Raw genomic sequence first — 21,569 nt, 5'->3', positions numbered from 1 at the left:
TGTCAGAACCTTCTTCCATCTGACATCAGAGTCTCCCACGTGCCTTCTGGCAAACTCTAGCTGAGACTGCATGTGAATTTTTTTTCCCCCAACAGTGACTTTCTCTTTGCCACTGTCTCATAAAGCTGTGACTGGTGAAGCACCCAGGCAACAGTTGTATGCAAAGTCTCTCCCATCTCAGCCACTGAAGCTTGTAACTCCTCCAGGGTTATCACAGGTATCTTGGTGGCCTCCCTCACTATTCCCCTTCTTGCACAGTCACTCAGTTTTTGAGGACGGCCTGGTCTAGGCAGATTTACAGCTGTGCCATATTCTTTCCATTGCTTGATGACTGACTTAACTGTATTCTAAAGGATAATTAGTGACTTTGAAATTTTCTTGTATGCATCTTCTGACTTGTAGTTTTCAATAACCTTCATGCAGAGTTGCTTGAAGTGTTCTTTTGTCTTCACTGCATTGTTTTTGCCAGAATAGTAACTCAGACACACATGTATTTTCACTAGAATCAATTGAAACAATTTGCACATAGGTGATCTTCATTTAACTAATTATGCGATTTCTAAAACCAATTAATTGGTTGCACCAGTGATGAATTGGTGCATAATATTAAAGGGGATGAATACGTATGTACTCAATTATTTTGTGTTTTATATTCATTACTTGAGATCACTTTGTAGAGATCTGTGTTCATTTTGCCACAAGTCTTTTTCTGCTGATCAGTGTCAAAAGAAGCCAAATTAAATCCACTCAGATTCACTGTTGTAAAACAATAGAACATGAAAACTTCCAAGGTGGGTGGATACTTTTTTTTAAATAGGCACTGTATGATGTATTATGTAAAGCAAGCTAGACTACACAAGACTTGTAACAATTTATACATAGTCTCTTTATTTTAAGTGAGACTATCAATACTGACTTCAACAATTATCTCACTGTCAAGTAGCTAAGTTTAAGATACCTGTGGAAAATGAGATTAAGATGCTTGTTAAAAATGAGAAACAACAAAAGGAAGGTGTAGGTGGATGTGAATTTCAGATAACAAGAACGTAATGAATCAAAGATTGCAAGATGTGCTTGGAATGATAGTAAACAATTGCAATTACAGAAAAAAATACTATTTAAGATTACAATTAGAGGCTTGAACAAACAAGAACTATTAAGCTAGGGGAAGGATGAGGCAGTAGCTCAAGAATTTGGAAGACTTAAAAAAAACCAACTTTTTGGAGTAATGATAGATAAAGAAAACAATGACAATGGAGCAATGTGCTGGCAAAAATATGTGAAAGATCTGATTCGCCGAATTTCATCCTGGATATCATTACAGAAAGTAATTGTGAAGTAATGAAGTGTTATAATAATTTAGACAACAATGAACTCATCTGAGGTAAATAAAAAAAAGTCCTAACTGTGGACCAGATGTCAGACATGGGCCTTGTAATAAATAGCAGAGGAGGGGATGCTGGAGATCCATCTTCTTAATTATATCATAATAAATTAAACCACTTCCCATTGCCAGACTTCTGCCAAATACCAAAACCCATCACAGTTCATTCCGCAAATGTTGAAAGGCGAATTCCTTACTGCTCTTCATTTCCTCTTTGGTGCTGTAATAAAGTGTTAGTCTGGAGCACAGCAGGAGATGCCAACAAATCATCCCACTGCAATAAGTCAATGGAGAAAGGATAACAAATACATCAAAAAGAGCCTGTCCTACAAAACATGAACAGAATAGGAAAACAACAACAAAAACTGCTGACAATACTGAGCAGCTCAGGGGAGGTTTACGGACAGAAAAAAACACAATTAACACTTCTGGTAACGGGCTCCCAGCAGAAACAGGAAAAGTGTAAAAGCAAACATCTGTTTCCAAGTACAGAGGAATGATAGAAGTGGAAGCAAACACAAAAATGGCAAGTCCTTGAAGCCCCAGTGCATCTCAACACAGACTTTGCATACCCCACACCAACACTGAATTTTTTTTTGCATTTCTTTTGAATCAATCTCTAATTCACTTAATGACATACCCACCTCTTACATTCACTTTCTAAATTCCATCATCATCAAAAGTATGTGCAGCAAAATGTTACCCAGCCACTGCCAGTCTTGACAGAAGTGACACAATGAGTAACTTTGCTTTCTTGTCTGTACAACCGCGCAGTGACGTACTGCATTCATGTGTTTTATTATGGATGAGTCTCAATCTTATTTGGCAAGTGTCTCTTGATAGCACATTATTCTGCTTATTGAATCAAGATTGTTTGTTTAACGCAAGACCATAAACACAGGAGCAGAATAAGGACATTCATCCATCAAGTCTACTCTGCCATTCCAACATGGCTGATTTATTTTCCCTCACAACCTCATTCTCCTATCTTTTCCCTGCAACCCATGGCACCCTTACTAATCAAGAACCTATCAAGCACCACTTCAAACAGAGTCAATGAGCTGGCCTCCACAGCCACCTAAACAGAACAATTCAACAGATTCACCATCCTCTGGCTAAAGACCTCAGCTTTGATAATTATTCCTTCTATTATGAGGCTGGGCTCTCTGCTCATAGCTTCCCCCACTAAAGCTTTGACACATTTCCGTAGATGCTTAGTGGAGAGTATAGTGACTGCCTGCGTCACAGCCTGGTATGGAAACACCAATGCCTTTGAATGGAAATTCTTACAAATGTCGTGGCTATGACCCAGTGCATTCTGGGTAAAGCCCCTCCCAGCATCTATGCTAAGTGCTGTTGCAGGAAAACAGCATCCATCATCAAGGACCCCCTCAACCCAGGGCATGCTCTCTTCTCACTGCTGCCATCAGGAGCCTCAGGACTCGCATCAGCAGGTTCAGAAACAGTCATTACCCTGTAACCATCAAGCTGTTGAACCATAGGGGTGACTTCACTCGCCCCACCATTGAAATGTTCTCACAACCTATGGGCTCACTTCCAAGGATTCTTCATCTCATGTTCTAAATATTTATTATTATTTTTTTCACTTTTTATTTGCACAGTTTGTTGTCTTTTGCACACTTGTTGAATGCCGATGTTGGTAAAGTCTTTCATTGATTCTATTATGGTTATTACTCCATTATGGATGCATTGAGTATGCCCACAAGAAAATTAATCTCAGGGTTGTATATAGTATCATAGGCCACTCTAGGCCTTTCAATATTTGGTAGGTTTCAGTGACATCTCCCCTCATTCTTCTAAACTCCAGTGAGTACAGGCCCAGAGCCATCAAATGCTTATACATTAAACTTTTAATTCCTGGAAACATTCTTGAAAGCTTCCTTTGTTCTCGCTCTAATGCCAACACATCTTTATTAGAGATGGAGCCCAAAACTGCTTGCAATACTCCAAATACAGACTGACCAATGCCTTAAAGCATTACATCCTTGCTTTTATATTCTAGTCCTCTCAAATTGAATGCCAACATTAACTTTGCCTTTCTTACTACCTACTCCATTGGGAATCCTGAGTCTCTTTGCACCTCAGATTATTAAATTCGATCCCTTAGAAAATAGACTATTCCTTCTAAGCAAGTGCATGACCATACACTTCACAACACTGTATTCCATCTGCAACTTACTTGCCCATTTGTCTAATCTGTCAAAGTCCTTCTGCAGACTCCCTGCTTCCTCAACAGTATCTGCCCTGCACCTACCTTTGCATCATCTGCAAACCTGGCAACAAAGCCATCAACTTCATCATCCAGATCATTAACATAGAACATGAAGAGCAGTGGATCCAACTCTGACCCTTTGCAACACCCCTGACTGATCACGGTCAGGCAACCAGAAAAGCTCACCCCTCCTATATGTTCACACATTGTCTTCTGGCAGTCACCCAATCTTCTGTCTATGTTACTATCTTACCTTGTTTAGCAGCCTCATAAAAGGCATTTTGTCAAAGCCTTTTGGGTATCGAAGTAAACCTCCACTCATTCTCCTTTGTCTACTGCACCTGTTATTTACTCAGAATAATTCCAACAGATGTGGCGGGTAAGAGACAGAGGCAAAGACAAGCTGACAGAGAAAGCTGACTGGCTTTTTTTGTGTGTGTGTATCCTGAAACAACATCCTTAATAAAGGAATCTAATATCTTCCAAACCACTGAAGTCAAGCTGATTTATAATTTCCTGCCTTTGCCTCCCCCACTTCTTAAAACTCGACTGACATTTGTGATTTTCCAGTCCTCCAAAATCATTTCAGAATCTACTTATTCTAGAAAAGGTTACTACTAAATCCTCCACAAACTCTTCAGTTGTCTCTTTCAGAACCCTGAGATGAACTTTAGACAATAAAATCACCTATACTACTCCCCAGCAGAGACTAAAATAAGACTAATACATGGAATACAACATTCAAACCAAATAATCATCTCCAACAGATAGTCTGACAAACTTCTCAAGGTCACCCAACACCACTGTTTCCTGTCTACTCACCAGTCTAACCCTTTACACACTGGAATTTAAAAGAATGAGGTGGGGATCCTCATTAAAACCCATCGAATGTTGCAAGACCAGGATAGAATGGGTGTGGAGAGGATGATTCCTCTAGAAGGGGAGTCTAGGACCAGACCGCACAACCTCAGAATACGAGGACGCCCACTCAGAACAGAGTTGAGCCCGAGAGGGGTGATTATGTGTATTTCATTGCCACTAGCGGCTGTCAAGGGCAGGTCATTGGGTATACTTAAGGGGGAGGTTGATGGATTCTTGATAAGACAGGGTGTGATGTGTTAGGGGAAAAGGCAGGAGAATGGGGTTGAGGCTGAAATGGATTAGCCATGATCAAATACAGGGCAGACTCAATAGGTCGAATGGCCTAATTCTGCTCCAAAGTCTTATGGTTTAAATCATGCTTTGGTGGGCACCCACAGACCAAAAAAAAAATGGACAGGATTAGAGAGTCCCATTTCAGCAAGGAACCATACTCACACAGGACAACTGGGGGAGCACAGATGCTACCTTCAAGAATCATCAACGTTACACCAAAGTATATATATGCAGCCTCTCATGGCTTTGGGTTCAAGAAGTGAATAATTCAGTCATACAGATCATTTTTCCACTGAGTAATTGGTATAATGGCCTGGTGGATAAAATCTGGCAAGAGTCACAGTGAGGATTGCCATTTGTGTACTCTGCTGCAGCTGCAAGCACGTTATACCTGTGCATACATGTACTTGTGCATGTAACAATAAGCTCAATTTTAACTTTGAAGAGATAAACAATTGCTCAAGAAGTTTTGAATGCCTGCGGTTGTTCCATACCAGACAATCCAAAAGGTCTGTTTCACTCACCAGAATTTTATCATCCTGAGCTCTCAGTGACGCTCCAAACCACTGGTGGGATTTGAATTCCATCAGCTCATCCTTGTTTAAACGTCTGTTACCTTTAAGAATATATTTAAAAAGTCATTAGAGTGGGACATTTCAAAATTGCCACAATATTATGACCATCATCCGAGAAGAGCAACTTCATACCAGCTGTTGCAAGATCATTAATTATTTCAAAATTACATTTGTTGTGGGGAAAACTCCTCTCCAGCAACTCCAGATTTCACAACATGCCTTCCCTAATGACTAAATACTGTCCGAACATGGGCCGGGGCAGAGAAACTAATTTGCATTTTACCACTGAAAAAGGACACAAGTTCCCCGAGGCCAGAACAAATAATTCAAGTTAGTGCAAAAACAAGGCTGAGCTTTCTCAATGTCACAGAAGCACCACGGAGTCAAAGCACTTGCAATGGATTTGAAAAATAATAGCTTAGCAATAAAGTTTCCACTCCTAAATTTGGATTACTTACTTGGCTACTGAAACAAGGGAAATACTTGTAGTTCCAATGATACAAATGTTAATTTTATAACATGAATAGTTTCAATGTATAAAATTATATCATATCCCTGAAACATCTTGATTTCTGAACAAAAACAAATAGGCATTAACTGGTCAGCTTCAGTGATGCTTACTGTTAACACTACTGGAACTTTTGCTACATTACACCAACTGAAATAAATCAATTCCTTCATTTATTTCCCCTCTCTTCATAAAGATTTTGCCTCTGACTGGAGTAGTACTTTGACAACTCCAGGAACTCCAGTTTATGCATTTATGCCTTGATTACAGCAATGTACTTTTGCCACAGCTAGACATAATCGTTGGCAGACAATTTATCTGCAAAGATGAGGCAACTGCAATTTCATTGCTGGGACAGCAGGACCCCACACGTGACTGTCAAAGGAAAGGCTTGAGTATTTTCAACCACACTCACAGGAAGCAGATGACCCAGATCAGCTTTCGCACAAGGTTTGCACCACCACAGTAGACTGCTTCTAGTGAATTAGATCCTCCCAACGCAAAACTCAGTGGCTGAAAGCATAGGGTATAACAAAGGCTACCATAGCAGGCAACTTCCAAATAATGGAACTACAGCATAAAATCTTGTTACATTTATAGCTGAACTGTTGCAGTACAGTTACAGTGATGAATTTTTGGTGTATTATTATTACTACATGTACCAAGATGCACAGAAAAGCTTGTCTCAAGTACTATTCATCGCGATCAAATCTTTGTAGTTAGTTGAGGTAAAACAAGGTAAAACAAAGAAAAAACATTAAAAAATAAAATGTAACAACTGTGGGGAAAGTGTAGCATTGGTAAACAATAAGGCGCAGTGTTCAAATTCAAATGGTAAAATTCCAACAATATGCTTCTGATTATTCAAAAACCGTCAAGGTCCTGCACCTAGTTCAGTCTTTACAGTTTCCTGTGCTCTTTTAAACTCATGAAGGCCCCAATCCCTGCTTTCTTCAAACTCACTGTACCAACGAATAATACATTATGCTACTGTAGAGTGAGTTAAAAGTAGGCTGGAGTACGAATAGTGAAATATCTTGAAGATCTACTAGTTCAGTGCCACCAAATTGCCAATGGTCCTGGATTTTGAGTTTTCCTGTACTTAATCCCTCATCTATTCTCAGTAGATTGCCTGACAAAACTGTAAAGTAGCACTTACTCACTGAAGCCCATTTGAAATTTGCAGCAGCCTTAGTTCTAACCATGGACCCAAGAGGTGAATTCCAGAGCTGGACAGAGTGGATGCCCTTGAGTGAGTGTGAGGCCAAGGAGCCAGAATTCATGAGCATTAAGGCATTCCAATGGTCACAAAGTACTCATGCTTTTGCCTAAAGCCCTTTTCTTCCATTTCCCTTCTGACCCTTTTCCACCCCAGCCCACTCCTGCCCTCCACCTCACAACACTCCTCCTTGCCATCCTTCACAAATGTTCCCCTCCTCCACAAATCCCCGCCTGCTCAAAATTCTCATTCCATTCCAAAGCATCATAGTCTTCCTATGTAATCATCCCTGATGTTAACTACAAGTAAATAATAATTATACACACTAGTCAAAATTACGTGGAATCACAAACCTAGTCTTTTATTATGATAAATCTAAGTTTTGGTTATATGTTCATTTCTCTTTGCATTTAAAATTTTTTTGCACTTAAATTTCTCAACGTACTTTTTCACCAGGATGGTTAAATCATCAAGTATCCAAATGGCAAACAGTTGCTTATGAGCTGATCTTTTTTTTAAAAAAACTCGGCTCTCAAATTTTGAATACTTTCAGAATTCAATTTTCTGTGACTGCCTAAACTTCATTCTCTTAGTGGCAATTAAATTTTAGCTCATGAGAATCTGCAGCTATAATTATAAAGTCACACCACCACTTTTTTCCACCATCATCAAGAAACCTATGACAGGATTTAATCAAAATTCAAAACACAGCAAGCATTAGGGAAATACTCAATCCCATCCTCTCAATTGTTTGGGCTTGTTGGAATCTGCTCTATTAATACCAAATACGAAAATATAGGCACCCAGGTTCATTAGAATATTCAGAACTGTCTGCTTTTAAATGCAAATTACATAATTTTGATGATACAACAGGACCTTAGCTTCACCATACATCTGTAGAAATTTGCTAAAGTCTTTGGTGATATACCAAGTCACCAAGGAGATTAATATATTGGAAACTAGATTTGGATTCACCATTGTGCCCACAGTGGGTAAATTTAGAATGTAATGATGCACAAGGATATTCTTTATTCTCCGTTCTTGGTTCTTCTCTTCCTGCTGATTTAGTCAAATTCAATAAACAGATATCCAACCCTATTGTCAAACACACATTACGAATTTGGTTTCAATTTCATAAGTTTTTTACTCTGAAAAACTTTGTTCTTGACAACCCTATCTTATTTAACTTCTTTTTTAAACCTTCTTTAACAGATCAAGCCTTTAGCATATGGAAAAGGAAAGGTATAATATGTTTTCGTGATCTTTTTTCTGAAGGTAGTTTGATATCTTTTGACCAACTTTCCAACAAATTTAAGTTACCTAAATCTTATTTTTTTTAGATATTTACAAATCAGAAATTTTTTATATAAAGTTTTACCATCCTTTCCCAATTCAACTCCGATAGATTTTTCAGACATGATTTTTACCTTGAATCCTTGTCAGAAGGGATTAGTGGCTCTTATTTATAATATGATTATGAAGATACAACCAGAAATGTCAGGCAGAATTAAAAAGAACTTCAATATAATATATCAACAGAAAAATGGGAAAAAATTCTACAAATGGTTAATTCTTCTTCTATATGTGCTAAACATGCTTTAATATAATTTAAGGTCGTACATAGAGCTCATATGTCTAAAGATAAGCTTGCTCAATTCTATTCTCATATTAACCCTCAATGTGACAGATGTCACTCAGATGTGGCCTCATTGACCCACATGTTTTGGTCATGTCCCACCTTACATAACTATTGGAAGGACATATTTGCTACCATTTCCTCAGTTTGGAATATTGATTTACAACCTCATTTTATCACTGTAATTTTTGGTATACCAAATGAGGATGGTAGTCGACTTTCCCCTTCAATTAGACGAATGATCGCCTTTGTAACATTAATGGCCAGAAGGTCTATATTACAAAATTGGAAAGAAGTAAATCCTCCTACCACGTTTCAGTGGTTCTCTCAAATTATTTCTTGTTTGAGCTTAGAAAAAATTAGCAGTACTATTTTCGATCCATCAATTAAATTTGAAGAAACTTGGGGACCGTTCGACACGTTCATATGAATTAATTTGGCCTCTTCCAGACCTTTTCTCTTTTTATTCTTGTTCTGGTATGGAGTTCCGGAGTTCTTGACACAATCATGTACACATAAACTGTTATTATTGCCCATGTTAGTTTAGGTTTTTTTTTCAATATTCATTTTTTCTTGCATTTTTGTTTTTTTTCTTTTTTTTTCTTTTGGTGATTATTCTTTTTCATGTATAATCAATATAGGTTTGATCGATTATTGTACCATGTTTTTTTTTGCTGATATTTTAATAAGATATTATTATCTTATGACTAATTTAACTTCAAGCCTAGTGTATTTATAACCTATTTAATATTATGTTATGTTTTTCTTTATATATGAAATTTAATAAAAAGATTGAAAAAGAAAAAAGAAAGTCACCAAGGAGATGTGGTATGTCAAAGACTCTTGCAAATTTCAACAGATGTACAATGGAAAGGATTGTGACTGGTTGCATTGCTGCCTGGTATGCAGGCTTCAAATCACTGGGTTGTAGACTCAGCCAGCTCCATCAAGGGTACAATCCATCTCACCATCAAGGACATCTTTAAAGGCATGCCTCAGGAATGTGGCATCTGTCATTAATAATCCTCACCACCTGGGAGAAGCCCTCTTCTCATTCCTACCATCAGGGAACTGATACAGAGGCCTAAAGATCCATGTTCTTTGTTTCAGGTATAGCTTCTCTGAAGGGGGTTTCTTTTTTCTTTGTTACTGTGTATGTAATCAAAATGGCTTCTTTGTTTTGTTAAAAACAGGAATGCTTCTTTGTTGCAAGAGAATGCTGGAAGCTTGTTTGGGTTAAAAGTTACTGATAATGAGAATTGTATTCCTTTGTAAACCAATTGGGATTAATGTTGCTCTTTCTTCTGAGTCTGTAAGCTATTGTTGGTGGGTTTTTGGGGAGATCGGCGCGAGGGGCTAAGAGAGAGAGAGGACGCAACGCTGTAAGCTGGGCGAGGAACGGACCCCAAGCGGGGGTCCAAGGCCAGGAGGTACCCTGAGGAGAGGAGATGAAGCTAGATGTGCTTGGTTGACCCCTTCGGATGGTCCTAAGCTGCGAGTCGAGGAGTTCGGAGGGGATCGAATGGTGGCCAGAAGACTTCAGTAATTGAGCTCCAACGGTTGTGCACGAAGTGGTTTGGACTCTGATAAGTTTGGTGCCTTTCCTTTATTTTTTTCTTCATATATACTGTATCGTTATTAATCACAGTTATAGTAACCTTTATAAATTGTACTCATTTAATCGCATATGGTGTACTGTCTGTTTTTGGGTGAGGCGGGGACATCACACAGCATCCACACCGGCTGATTACCCAGTTTGGCGGGGCCGAAGGCTGCTCCCCCTAGACGAGAACGAGCTGAGCGAGCCTGAGGTGACCCAGGGGGTTACACTTCTTACCCTCTACGCTCAGATTTCTGAACGGCACATAAACTCATGAATGCTATGTCACTATTCCTCTTTTTCACTATTTTATATTTGCATTGTAAATTTATTGTAATTTTTATGTATTGCACTTTACGGTTGCCACAAAACAACACATTTCAAGATACACGTTGGTAATTATCAGCCCGGTTCTGATTCAGAACCATGATCAATGTGCTATTTAATACATAACCTACAGACATGAAAAAAAAATGCTGAATGAATTTGCCTTGCATTTATTCCATCAAGGCACAGAATGAGTTCATATCAGGGAACTACTTTTAATGTTCTCTCTCAGAATTCTCAAAAATCTACAAGACATTCAATTCCCTTTTAAAGCATTAATATTAAGCCCACTTCCAGCATATAAAAATGATTCATTTGGGATTTTAAAAAAAAGTACACAAAAGAAACTCCTCTCTATAATTATGAGGATTCTGTTTAGAAAAATTAAGAGGGAATTGATCATTTCAGCTTCATTGCTTATAAGAATCCAAACCAGAGTTCCGGATGGTATACATCAAAATCATCTTGCTTACACGGTTGTAAATTGCTGAATTAAATAAAGTGATAATAAATCGAAGTACACAAACGTTAATAAAAATATTGCTATTTTGTGGCAGCTGGGAGCTGATAAGTATATCAAATGTTGGAAATATTCAAGCAAGTGGAGCAAGTGAATGGTTTAGGCCACTGATATCCGACCTGGAAAATGTCGTACTGGCTGGAATAGGCTTCTAGCAAGTACAGCATTGAGGACAGGGAAAGTGCAGGGTATGAACACTCAATCTATTTTCCTTGAAAACATGATACTGCCACTGTTCCTATTATTCCTAATTACACTTCCTTGGCTCCATCTTTTCTCTTTTAAGTCTTTCATTCTCATCCTTCTGTTTTGTTCCCCAACCTTTGTCATTTTAAAATGTCCTGCCTTGTACCCTTATGTACTGTCCCCCATTCTTCCCTTCCCTTGGCTTTGCTCTTGCTAACAGCCTGAATCTTTTCAGTTCTGATGAAGGTTGATGACCAAAAAATATTCATGCAGTTGTTAAACCCCACAGAAACAGCAGGTTGAGTCTGGTAAGGAAGGCAAATGCAATTATAGCATTCATGTCAAGAGGACTAGAAGAGAAAAGCAAGGATGTAATGTTGAGGCTTTACAAAGCACTGGTGAGGCCTCACAGAGCACTGTGAGCAATTTTGGGCCCCTGTTTTAGAAAGGATATACTTATACTTGGAAAGGGTTCAAAGAAGGTTCACAAAAATTATTCCAGGATTGAACAGCTTGTCACATGAAGAGTTTCTGATGGCTCAGGGCCTGTATTCATTGGAATTCAGAAGAATGATGGGTGACCAAAATGAAACCTATCAAATGGTGAAAGGCCTCAATAGAGTGAGGTGGAGAGGGAGAGTCTAGGACCAGATGACACAGTTGCAGAATAGAAGGATGAGGAGGAATTTCTTTATCCAGAGGGTGGTGAATCATTGCCACAGGTGGCTATGGAGGCCAAGTCATTGGGCAATGGTTGATAGATTCTTGATTAGTCAGGGGATGGACGGACATGGAGAAAAGGCAGGAGATTGAGACTGAAGGGGAAAATGGATCAACTATGATAAAATGGCAGAGCAGACTTGATGGGCCAAATGGCCTAATTCTGCTCCTATATCTTATGGTCTAAACCTTCAGAGTGATGATGATGATAATTCTGCATATGCTCTATTTTATCTGGTAGATTGTGAAAGATGTTTGAATGAGGAACATGAGTGGGAAAACATTCTACGTAACTGACCAAGGAGACACTGAAACCAAAAAGATTCAAACTAGAGGACATGATTTGAGAGTTAGGGGGCAGAAGTTTAAGGGAAACACGAGGGGGTATTTCTTTACTCAAAGAGTGATAGCTGTGTGGAATGAGCTTCCTGTAGAAGTAGTAGAGGCCAGTTCAGTTGTGTCATTTAAGGTAAAATTGGATAGGTACATGGACAGGAAAGGAGTGGAGGGTTATGGGCTGAGTGCGGGTAGGTGGGACTAGGTGAGATTAAGGGTTCGGCACAGACTAGGAGGGCCAAGATGGCCTGTTTCCGTGCTGTGATTGTTATATGGTTATATGGTTAAAAAAGAAAACATTACCTTTGCAGGGTGCTCCAACACACTACTGAAGTTTGCTGCCCAGGTAATCTTAGGAAACATGCTGAACTTGTTTGTATTACAGTGCAGATTCATCAGAATATCATCTGGGATCACAATACTGTCATGGGTGGTTTATTATATGAAGTTGCATGGCATCCCCTGATGTTTATAAAAGATAGGGAACTCTTCGAATTGAATTTTTTAAAGTTATACTTAAAATCTAATTTAAAAAAAAACACACAAGGAAATCATTTCCATCAGAGAGAAGCATATAAACATATCTTTTCTAAGCAAAATCAAGAACACATTTCCCACACAGAGACCTGGAAATGCCTTCGGAAACATTTGCATGCTCCATCCTTTACAAATTTAATGGAAAACTAAAAACTTAAGTGTGCAATAAGACTGTAGGATGCAAGAAGGGCAAATAGATGGAGTTACAGCAGAGTTTATCCACCATCTATATTTTCTTTTCAAATAGCAATTACCAAATGTTTCTAATATTATGGATTACAACAACTTTACTCATGAAGCACTCTACAGAAATGGTTTGGAAAACTCATTTCTTTGGGAATTTCTTAACCTTGCCCTACCACTATTGTTTATTTCAGCTCACTTAACTATAAATGTAAGTCTAGTCTTAGGACAGAAAGCAGTACAAACATTCACTGAAATAGGAGCCAAATAGAGCATCTTCGTAATTTGTGCCAGATTTATTGAAAGCTAATGCACAGTTTATTTTTTTCAGTTGCCCTCAAAAAAACATAATTGGCTGCAGTTACAGTATTGAAATTTCACAAATAATTTCCACAACAAAACAGGGATGGGCATTCTGGTGGAGTGGATGGGGGATTTGCAGAAAGTAAGGAAGTGCAAGAGAAACCATATTTAGGCACAATTTGGATCCGGTGCTAGATAGAGAACAGCTGCCCAAATGCAAGTTGTTAAGCTATGATACACCACATGGGTCCCATTCATTCCATTCCAATATTTGCCCAATTTGAAAGTTTCCAGATTTTGATAAGGGCTGAAGACTTCGACATGGCATAGGCTTAGTTGATTTTTAGGTTCATCAGGTTGGTTTTGGAGACAGCGTGTGGAGTTAGGGCTCAGGTTAGGGTCCAGGGACAGGAATAATGGCGAGTTAGAGGTCAGCCCCAAGTTCAAGTTGGAGCAGCCAGTGATCCCCAGGGATATCGGCCAATGTTGGCAGGTCCGCAGACATGGGCTGGTAATTTCACCACCACACCCCCCAGGTCAGCAGGTCCAGGCAGGAGTCAAGAGGGCCTATGACCCCACCCTAACAGGTTGGCAAGTCCTGGCATCAAAAGTCCACGTAAGACCGGAGTTCAAGACCTGGAGTTCAGGGTCCTGCCATCACTGAGTCCTGGGGCTAATACAAAAGATCAAAGTCCGTGTGTATGGAAGTCGGGTCCAATATTCCAAGCCCTGGTTGGCGTCTCCAGGTGTTGGAGGCTCAGAGTATGGAAGTCCTCTGTGTGTATGAGCGGCTGGGTGGGAGCAAAGGAGCTTGTTTTGAAGTTGTTGTTTTGTTTTGCTGCTGTTGTTGTGTGGTCGTAGTTATCACTTGTGTTGCTCGAATGAACATAGTGGGAATGCTATGTTGAAGCCAGAATAAAATCATAAGAGACAGGAACAGAGTTAGGCCATTCAGCCCATCAGTCAGCTATGCATTCAATCATGGCTGTCTGTTTCTTTTGACACCCTAACTAATCAAGAGCCTATGAACCTTTACTTTAAATATGCATAATACTTGGCCTCACAGCTGTTTGTGGCAATGAATCTCACATCCTCTGGCTAAGAAAATTCCTTATCATCTCTGTTCTAAAGGATTGTCCTTCTAGTCTGAGGTAATGCCCTCTGGTCCTAGACTCTCACTCTACTGGAAACTTTTTTTCTTGTACATTCACTCTATCTAGGCCTTTCAATATTCTATAGGTTTCAATGAGATCACCCCTCATACTTCTAAACCAGGGGTTCCCTATCTGGGGTCTACAGACCCCTCAGTCAATGGTAAGCGTCCATGACATAAAAAAAGTTAGGAAACCATTCTAAACTCTGGTGAGTACAGGCCCAGAGCTATCAAATATTCCCCATACATTAACTCCTTAATTCCCAGGATCATTCGGGTTCATGAACCACTTTGGGTCTCTCTCCATTGCCAACACATTCTTTCTTAGATATGGGGCCCAAAACTTCAAAATGGAGTCTGAGCAATGCCTTCTAAAGCCTCAGCATTCCATTCCTCCTTTTATATTCCAGTCCTCTCTAAATGAATGCTGACATTGCATTTGCCTTCCTTACTACCAACACACCCTGCAAGGTATGGAATCCTGCAAGAGGACTCCCAAGTCTTCTGCACGTCCAATTTCAGAATACTTTCCCCATTCAGAAAACAATCTACAACTTATTCCTTATGCCAAAATACATGACCATACACTTCCTTACACTGCTATGCCATGCTTCTCATTTGTTCAAGTCCTTCTGCAGACTCCCTGCTTCCTCAAAACTGTCTGTCCCACTCCAATCTTTGCATCATTGGCAAACTTAATGACAAAGCCAACAATTCCATCATTCAGATCTTTAACATATAATGATAAGGTAGCGGACCCATGCAAACCCTTGCAGAACATCTCTACTCACAGGCAGCCAATGAGAAAAAGCCCTTTTTATTCCCACTCTTTGCCTCCTGCCATCCAATCTTCTTTCTATACTGTCTGTATCTTTCCTGTCATACCACAGAAACATAGAAAACCTACAGCACAATACAGGCCCTTCAACCCACAAAGCTGTGCTGAACATGTCCTTACCTGAGAAATTATCTAGGGTTACCTACAGCCCTCTATTTTTCTAAGCTCCATGTACCTATCCAGGAGTCTCTTAAAAGACACTATCATATCCGCCTCCACCATCATCGCCGGCAGCCCATTCCACATACTCATCACTCTCTGAGTAAAAAAATACTTACCCCTGACATCTCCTCTGTACCTACTTCTAAGCACCTTAAAATCGTGCCCTCTCAAGCTAGCCATTTCAGCCCTGGGAATAAGCCTCTGACTAGCCACACGATCAATGCCCCTCATCATCTTATACACCTCTATCAGGTCACCTCTCATCTTCTGTTGCTCTAAGGAGAAAAGGCCAAGTTCACTCAACCTATGCTCATAACTCATGCTCCCCAACTCTTCTAAATATCCTCCTGCACACTTTCTATGGCCTCCACATCCTTCCTGTAGTAAGATAACCAGAACTGAGCACAGTACTCCAAGTGGGATCTGACCAGGTTCCTATATGGCTGCAACATTACCTCTCGGCTCCTAAACTCAATCCGATTGATGTATGCCTTCTTAACCACAGAGACAACCTGTGCAGCAGCTTTGAGTGTCCTATGGACTCGGACCTCAAAACCCGTCTGATCCTCCATACTGCCAACAGTCTTACCATTAATACTATATTCTGCCATCATATTTGACCTACCAAAATGAACCACCTCTCACTTATCTGGGTTGAACTCCATCTGCCACTTCTCAGCCCAGTTTTGCATCCTACCAATGTCCCGCTGTAACTTCTGACAGCCCTCCACACTATCCACAACACCTCCAACCTTTGGGTCATCAGTAAATTTACTAACCTATCCCTCCACTCCCTCATCCAGGTCATTTATAAAAATCACGAAGTGTAAGGGTCCCAGAACAGACCCGAGGCACGCCATTGGTGATCGATCTCCATGCAGAATATGACCCATCTACAACCACTCTTTGCCTTCAGTGGGCAAGCCAGTTCTGGATCCACACAGCAATGTCCCCTTGGATCCCATTCCTCCTTACTTTCTCAGTAAGCCTTGCATGGGGTACCTTATCAAATGCCATATACCCTACATTTACTGCTCTTCCTTCATCAATGGGTTTAGTCACATCCTCAAAAAATTCTGTCAGACTGGTAAGTCATGACCTGCCTTTGACAAAGCCATGCTGACTATTCCTAATCATATTATGCCTCTCCAAATGTTCATAAATCCTGCCTCTCAGGATCTTTTCCATCAACTTACCAATCATTGAAGTAAGATTCATTGGCCTATAATTTCCTGGGCTATCTCTACTCCCTTTCTTGAATAAGGGAACAACACCTGCAACCCTCCAATCCTTTGGAAACTCTCCCGTCTCCATTGATGATGAAAAGATCATCGCCAGAGGCTCAGCAATTTCCTCCCACAAATCCCACAGTAGCTTGGGGGACATCTCATCTGGTCCAGGTGACCTATCCAATTTGATGCTTTCCAAAGCTCCAGCACATCCTCTTTCTTAATATCTATATGGTCAAGCTTTTCAGTCCACTGTAAGTCATCCATACAATCGCCAAGATCCTTTTCCGTACCGAATACGGAAGCAAAGTACTCATTCTCAAAATCCTCTGCTTTCTCCTCCAGTTCCATACACACTTTTCCATTATTACACTTGATTGGTCCTATTCTCTCATGTCTTATCCTCTTGCTCTTCACATACTTGTAGAATGCCTTGAGTTTTTCCTCAATTCTGTCCACCAAGGCCTTCTCATGGTCCCTACTGGCTCTCCCAATTCATTCTTAAGCTCCTTCTTCTAGATATCTATCATTACCCAGTTTTTTGATCCTTTCATAAGCTTTTCTTTTCTTCTTGTCTAGATTTACAACAGCTTTTGTACATCATGGTTCCTGTACCCTACCATCCTTTCCCTGTCTCATTGGAATGTACCCACTCAGAACTCCACGCAAATATTCCCTGAACATTTGTCACATTTCTTCCGTATATTTCCCTGAGAACATCTGTTCCGAATTTATGCTTCCAAGTTCCTGCCTGATAGCCTCATATTTCCCCTTACTCCAATTAAACGTTTTCCTAACTTGTCTGTTCCTATCCCTCTCCAACGTTATGGTAAAGGAGATAGAATTATGATCACTATCTCCAAAACACTCTCCCACTGAGAGATCTGACACTTGACCAGGTTCATTTCCCAGTGCCAGATCAAGTACAGCCTCTCCTCTTGTAGGCTTATCTACATATTGTGTCAAGTTCAAGTCACTTTTTATTGTCATTTCAACCATATCTGCTGGCACAATGAATGCACAATAAAAACGAGACAATGTTTTTCAGGACCATGGTGCTACATGAAACAATACAAAAACTACACTGAGCGATGTAAAACAAGACAAAAAAACTACACTAGACTACAGACCTAACCAAGACTGCATAAAGTGCACAAAATAGTGCAGGCATTACAATAAATAATAAACAAGACAATAGGCACAGTTGAGGGCAGTAAGTTGGTGTCAGACCAGACTCTGGGTATTGAGGAGTGTGATGGCTTGGGGGAAGAAATTGTTACAAAGTCTGGTTGTGAGAGCCCGAATGCTTCGGTGACTTTTCCCAGACGGCAGGAGGGAGAAGAGTTTGTATGAGGGGTGCACAGGGTCCTTCATAATGCTGTTTGCTTTGCAGATGCAGCATGTGGTGTAAATGGCTGTAATGGCAGGAACAGAGACCCTGATGATCTCAGCTGACCTCACTATCCGCTGCAGGGTCTAGCAATCGGAGATGGTGCAATTTCCGAACCAGGCAGTGATGCAGCTGCTCAGGATGCTCTCAATACAACCTCTGTAGAATGTGATGAGGATGGGGGGGTGGGAGATGGACTTTCCTCAACCTTCGCAGAAAGTAGAGATGCTGCTGGGCTTTCTTTGCTATGGAGCTGGTGTTGAGGGAACAAGTGAGATTCTCTGCCACGTGAACACTAAGAAATTTGGTGCTCTTAATGATCTCTATTGAGGAGCCGTCAATGTTCAGAGGGGAGTGGTCACTCCTGAAGTCAACAACCATCTCTTTTGTTCTGTTCATATTCAGAGACAGGTTGTTGGCTCGGCACCAGTCCGTTAGTCGCTGTACCTCCACTCTGTAAGCTGACTCGTTGTTCTTACTGATGAGACCCACCATGGTAGTGTCACTTGATGTGGTTCGAGCTGTGTGTTGCAGCACAGTTGGGGTTCAGCAGAGTGAACAGCAGTGGACTGAGCACACAGCCCTGGGGTGGGCCCCATGCTCAAGTGTGAAGGTGTTGGAGATGCTGCTTCCGATCTGGACCAACTGAGAAACCTTCCTGAACACACCTAATAAATTCCACCCCATCTAAACCCCTTGCTCTAGGGAGATGTCAATCAATATTTGGGAAATTAAAATCTCCCAGCATGATAACCCTGTTATTATTACACCTTTCCGGAATCTGTCTCCCTATCTGCTCCTCGATGTCCCTGTTACTATTGGGTGGTCTATAAAAAACACCCAGTAGAGTTATTAACCATTTCCTATTCTTAACTTCCACCCACAGAGACTCCATAGACAACCCCTCCATGACTTCCTCCTCTTCTGCAGCCGTGACACTATCTCTGATCAACAGTGCCATGCCCCCACCTGTCTTGACTCCCTCCCTGTCGTTTCTGAAACATCTAAAGCCTAGCACTCGAAATGGCCATTCAAGTCTCTGTAATGGCCACAACATCATAACTCCAAGTACTGATCCACGCTCTAAGCTCAACCACTTTGTTCATAATACTCCTTGCAATAAAATGGACACATCTCAAACCACTGCTATGAGCGCATCCCTTCTCTATCAGTTGCCTGTCCTCCCTCTCGCACTGTCTCCAAGCTTCCTCCATTTGTGAGCCAACTGCCTCATCCTCTATCTCTTCAGTTTGGTTCTCAACCCTGAGCAATTCTAGTTTAAACTAGCCTAAGCAAAACACCCCGCCAGGATATTGGTCCCCCTGGGATTCAAGTGCAACCCATTCTATTTGTACAGGTCACACCTCGCCCAAAAGAGATCCCAATTATCCAGAAATCTGAATCCCTACCCCCTGCTCCAATCCCTCAGATCCCTCAGCCACAAATTTATCCTCCACCACAATCTCTGGCTGTTCTCCTTCCCAATTCAGGATATCATGGACGCGATCAGAAACACCCTGGATCCTAGCATCTGGGTGGCAAACTACCATCCGTGTTTCTTTCCTGTGTCCACAGAATCGCCTGTTTGACCCCCTAACTATAGAGTCCCCTATCACTACTGCCATCCCTTGTCTTCTGAGCCTCAGGGCCAGACTCTGTGCTTCCCCCAGGTAGGCCGTTTCCCCCCACCCCCCGCCCCCAAAACAGTACTCAAACAAGAGTACTTATTGTTAAGGGGGACAGCCACAGGGGTACTCTCTAGTATCTGACTCTTGCCCTTCCCTCTCCTGACTGTTACCTATTTAGCTGTCTCCCAATTCCTCGGTGTGACTACCTGCCTATAGCTCCTCTCCATCACCTCCTCACTCTCCCTGACCAGACGAAGGTCATCGAGCTGCATCTCCAGTTCACTTATGCGGTGTCTTAGGAGCTGCAGCTCGGCGCATATGGCACAGATGTGGCTGTCCAGGAGGCTGGAAGTCTACAGGACTTTCCAGATCTGACACTGGGCACGGAACACTGGCCTCACACACATACTTCCTGTCTGTATTCTACACAGGAAACCTACCTCGCCTCGACCTGTTAACGCCTAAGCCCCGTTGAGCCAAAGCCTTCCTACTCTGTCTCCCTCTACTCTGATGCCTGCTCTATAAAGCTGTCTCCTTTTAAACTCCTCTCGCTGTGCTACCTGGCTGACGTCCATGCACTTGCAGTTATGCCTCAATCAAATTGCTGCAGAAATAACCATCTGCTCTTATCTTGTTTAGCAGCCTCATGGGCAGCATACCATAAAACCTTTTCTTTTTTTTAAAGTGACTTCATGTGCAGAATGTCTGTTAACACTTGTGAGATGCCCCAACACATTCTTAGATTGTGTTGGTTATTAATGCTGTAATGAAAGAGGTGTTTTCGCTAACCAAAAAGGATTTTCGCTTTTATGAAAAAAAGACGCCCGCTTTATATGTGTGTTTACCCTGAGAAAGGCTACCATGACCCATGATACCTTGTGGGGGCAGATGTGTGCGTATGCATGTACGTGCATAGGGGTGTATGTGCTGACTTTTTTTCTCCAAATCGATTTTGGCTCGCTGTCTTCCCGATTTTGATAAGTGAAACTACACCGTACATACAATATTTCTACTTTATATAGGCTGTATATTTATCATGTCATTCCTGCTTTTACTATATGTTCGTGTTATTTTAGGTTTCATGTGTTATTTGGTATAACTTGGTAAGTTATTTTTTGTGTCAGGGAATGCTCAAAAATCTTTCCCATATAAATGGGTAATTGCTTCTTCACATTACGACATTTTGGCTTACAAACAGTTTCATAGGAACACTCTACCTTTGGATAGCAGGGAAAACCTTTTTTTTTACACACACACACACAAACAAAATTTCTAACTGTGCCAATGGGGAATCTGGCTTCCTCACATTGGTACAATTTAAGCAGCATCTGGGCTTTGCAGCTTGGAAGTAACTGAGCCAAGTCATAACACTCAGTGCAAATACCCACCCGCCATAAATGCCAATGTCCAAAAGGAAGTGCCAGGTTTATACAAGGGCTGAAGCAGAAGCAGAAAATACCTGAGACAGCAAGCTGGAGCATGAAAGTGAATGCCTCTATCTCTCTGTGCATCTGCACCAGCAAAACATACATGACAAACACACAGCTCTGGCTAGTAACATATCCGACTTGTTTGAGAAGTAAAATAATGAAGAGCCACATGCATTTTTATACAGTCTTCAACATGATTAAACATATCCAGGTGCCTTCCAAGAACATGAACAAAAAAAAAATTTTGAAGGAGCCACTCAGGGAAACTGGAATCTATATCCAAAGATCTTGCCAACGATATGGGTTTTAAGTTACAC

General features: G+C 40.9%; 1 protein-coding gene across 1 annotated transcript in view; it reads right to left on the bottom strand.

The window, feature by feature from the left end:
- The window catches only part of itgav (integrin, alpha V), a 109,569-nt gene that overhangs the window by 71,422 nt on the left and 16,578 nt on the right, over nucleotides 1-21,569 (bottom strand). The window contains exon 3 of the mRNA XM_059966815.1: nucleotides 5,297-5,388. Within this exon, the coding sequence (XP_059822798.1) occupies nucleotides 5,297-5,388 (92 nt within the window). The remainder of the gene's footprint in view (nucleotides 1-5,296; nucleotides 5,389-21,569) is intronic.

The sequence above is a fragment of the Hypanus sabinus genome, chromosome 4 (genome assembly GCF_030144855.1).
Source record: "Hypanus sabinus isolate sHypSab1 chromosome 4, sHypSab1.hap1, whole genome shotgun sequence".
NCBI classification, from domain to species: Eukaryota; Metazoa; Chordata; class Chondrichthyes; order Myliobatiformes; family Dasyatidae; genus Hypanus; species Hypanus sabinus.
This window is presented reverse-complemented; position numbering and strand designations above follow the sequence as displayed.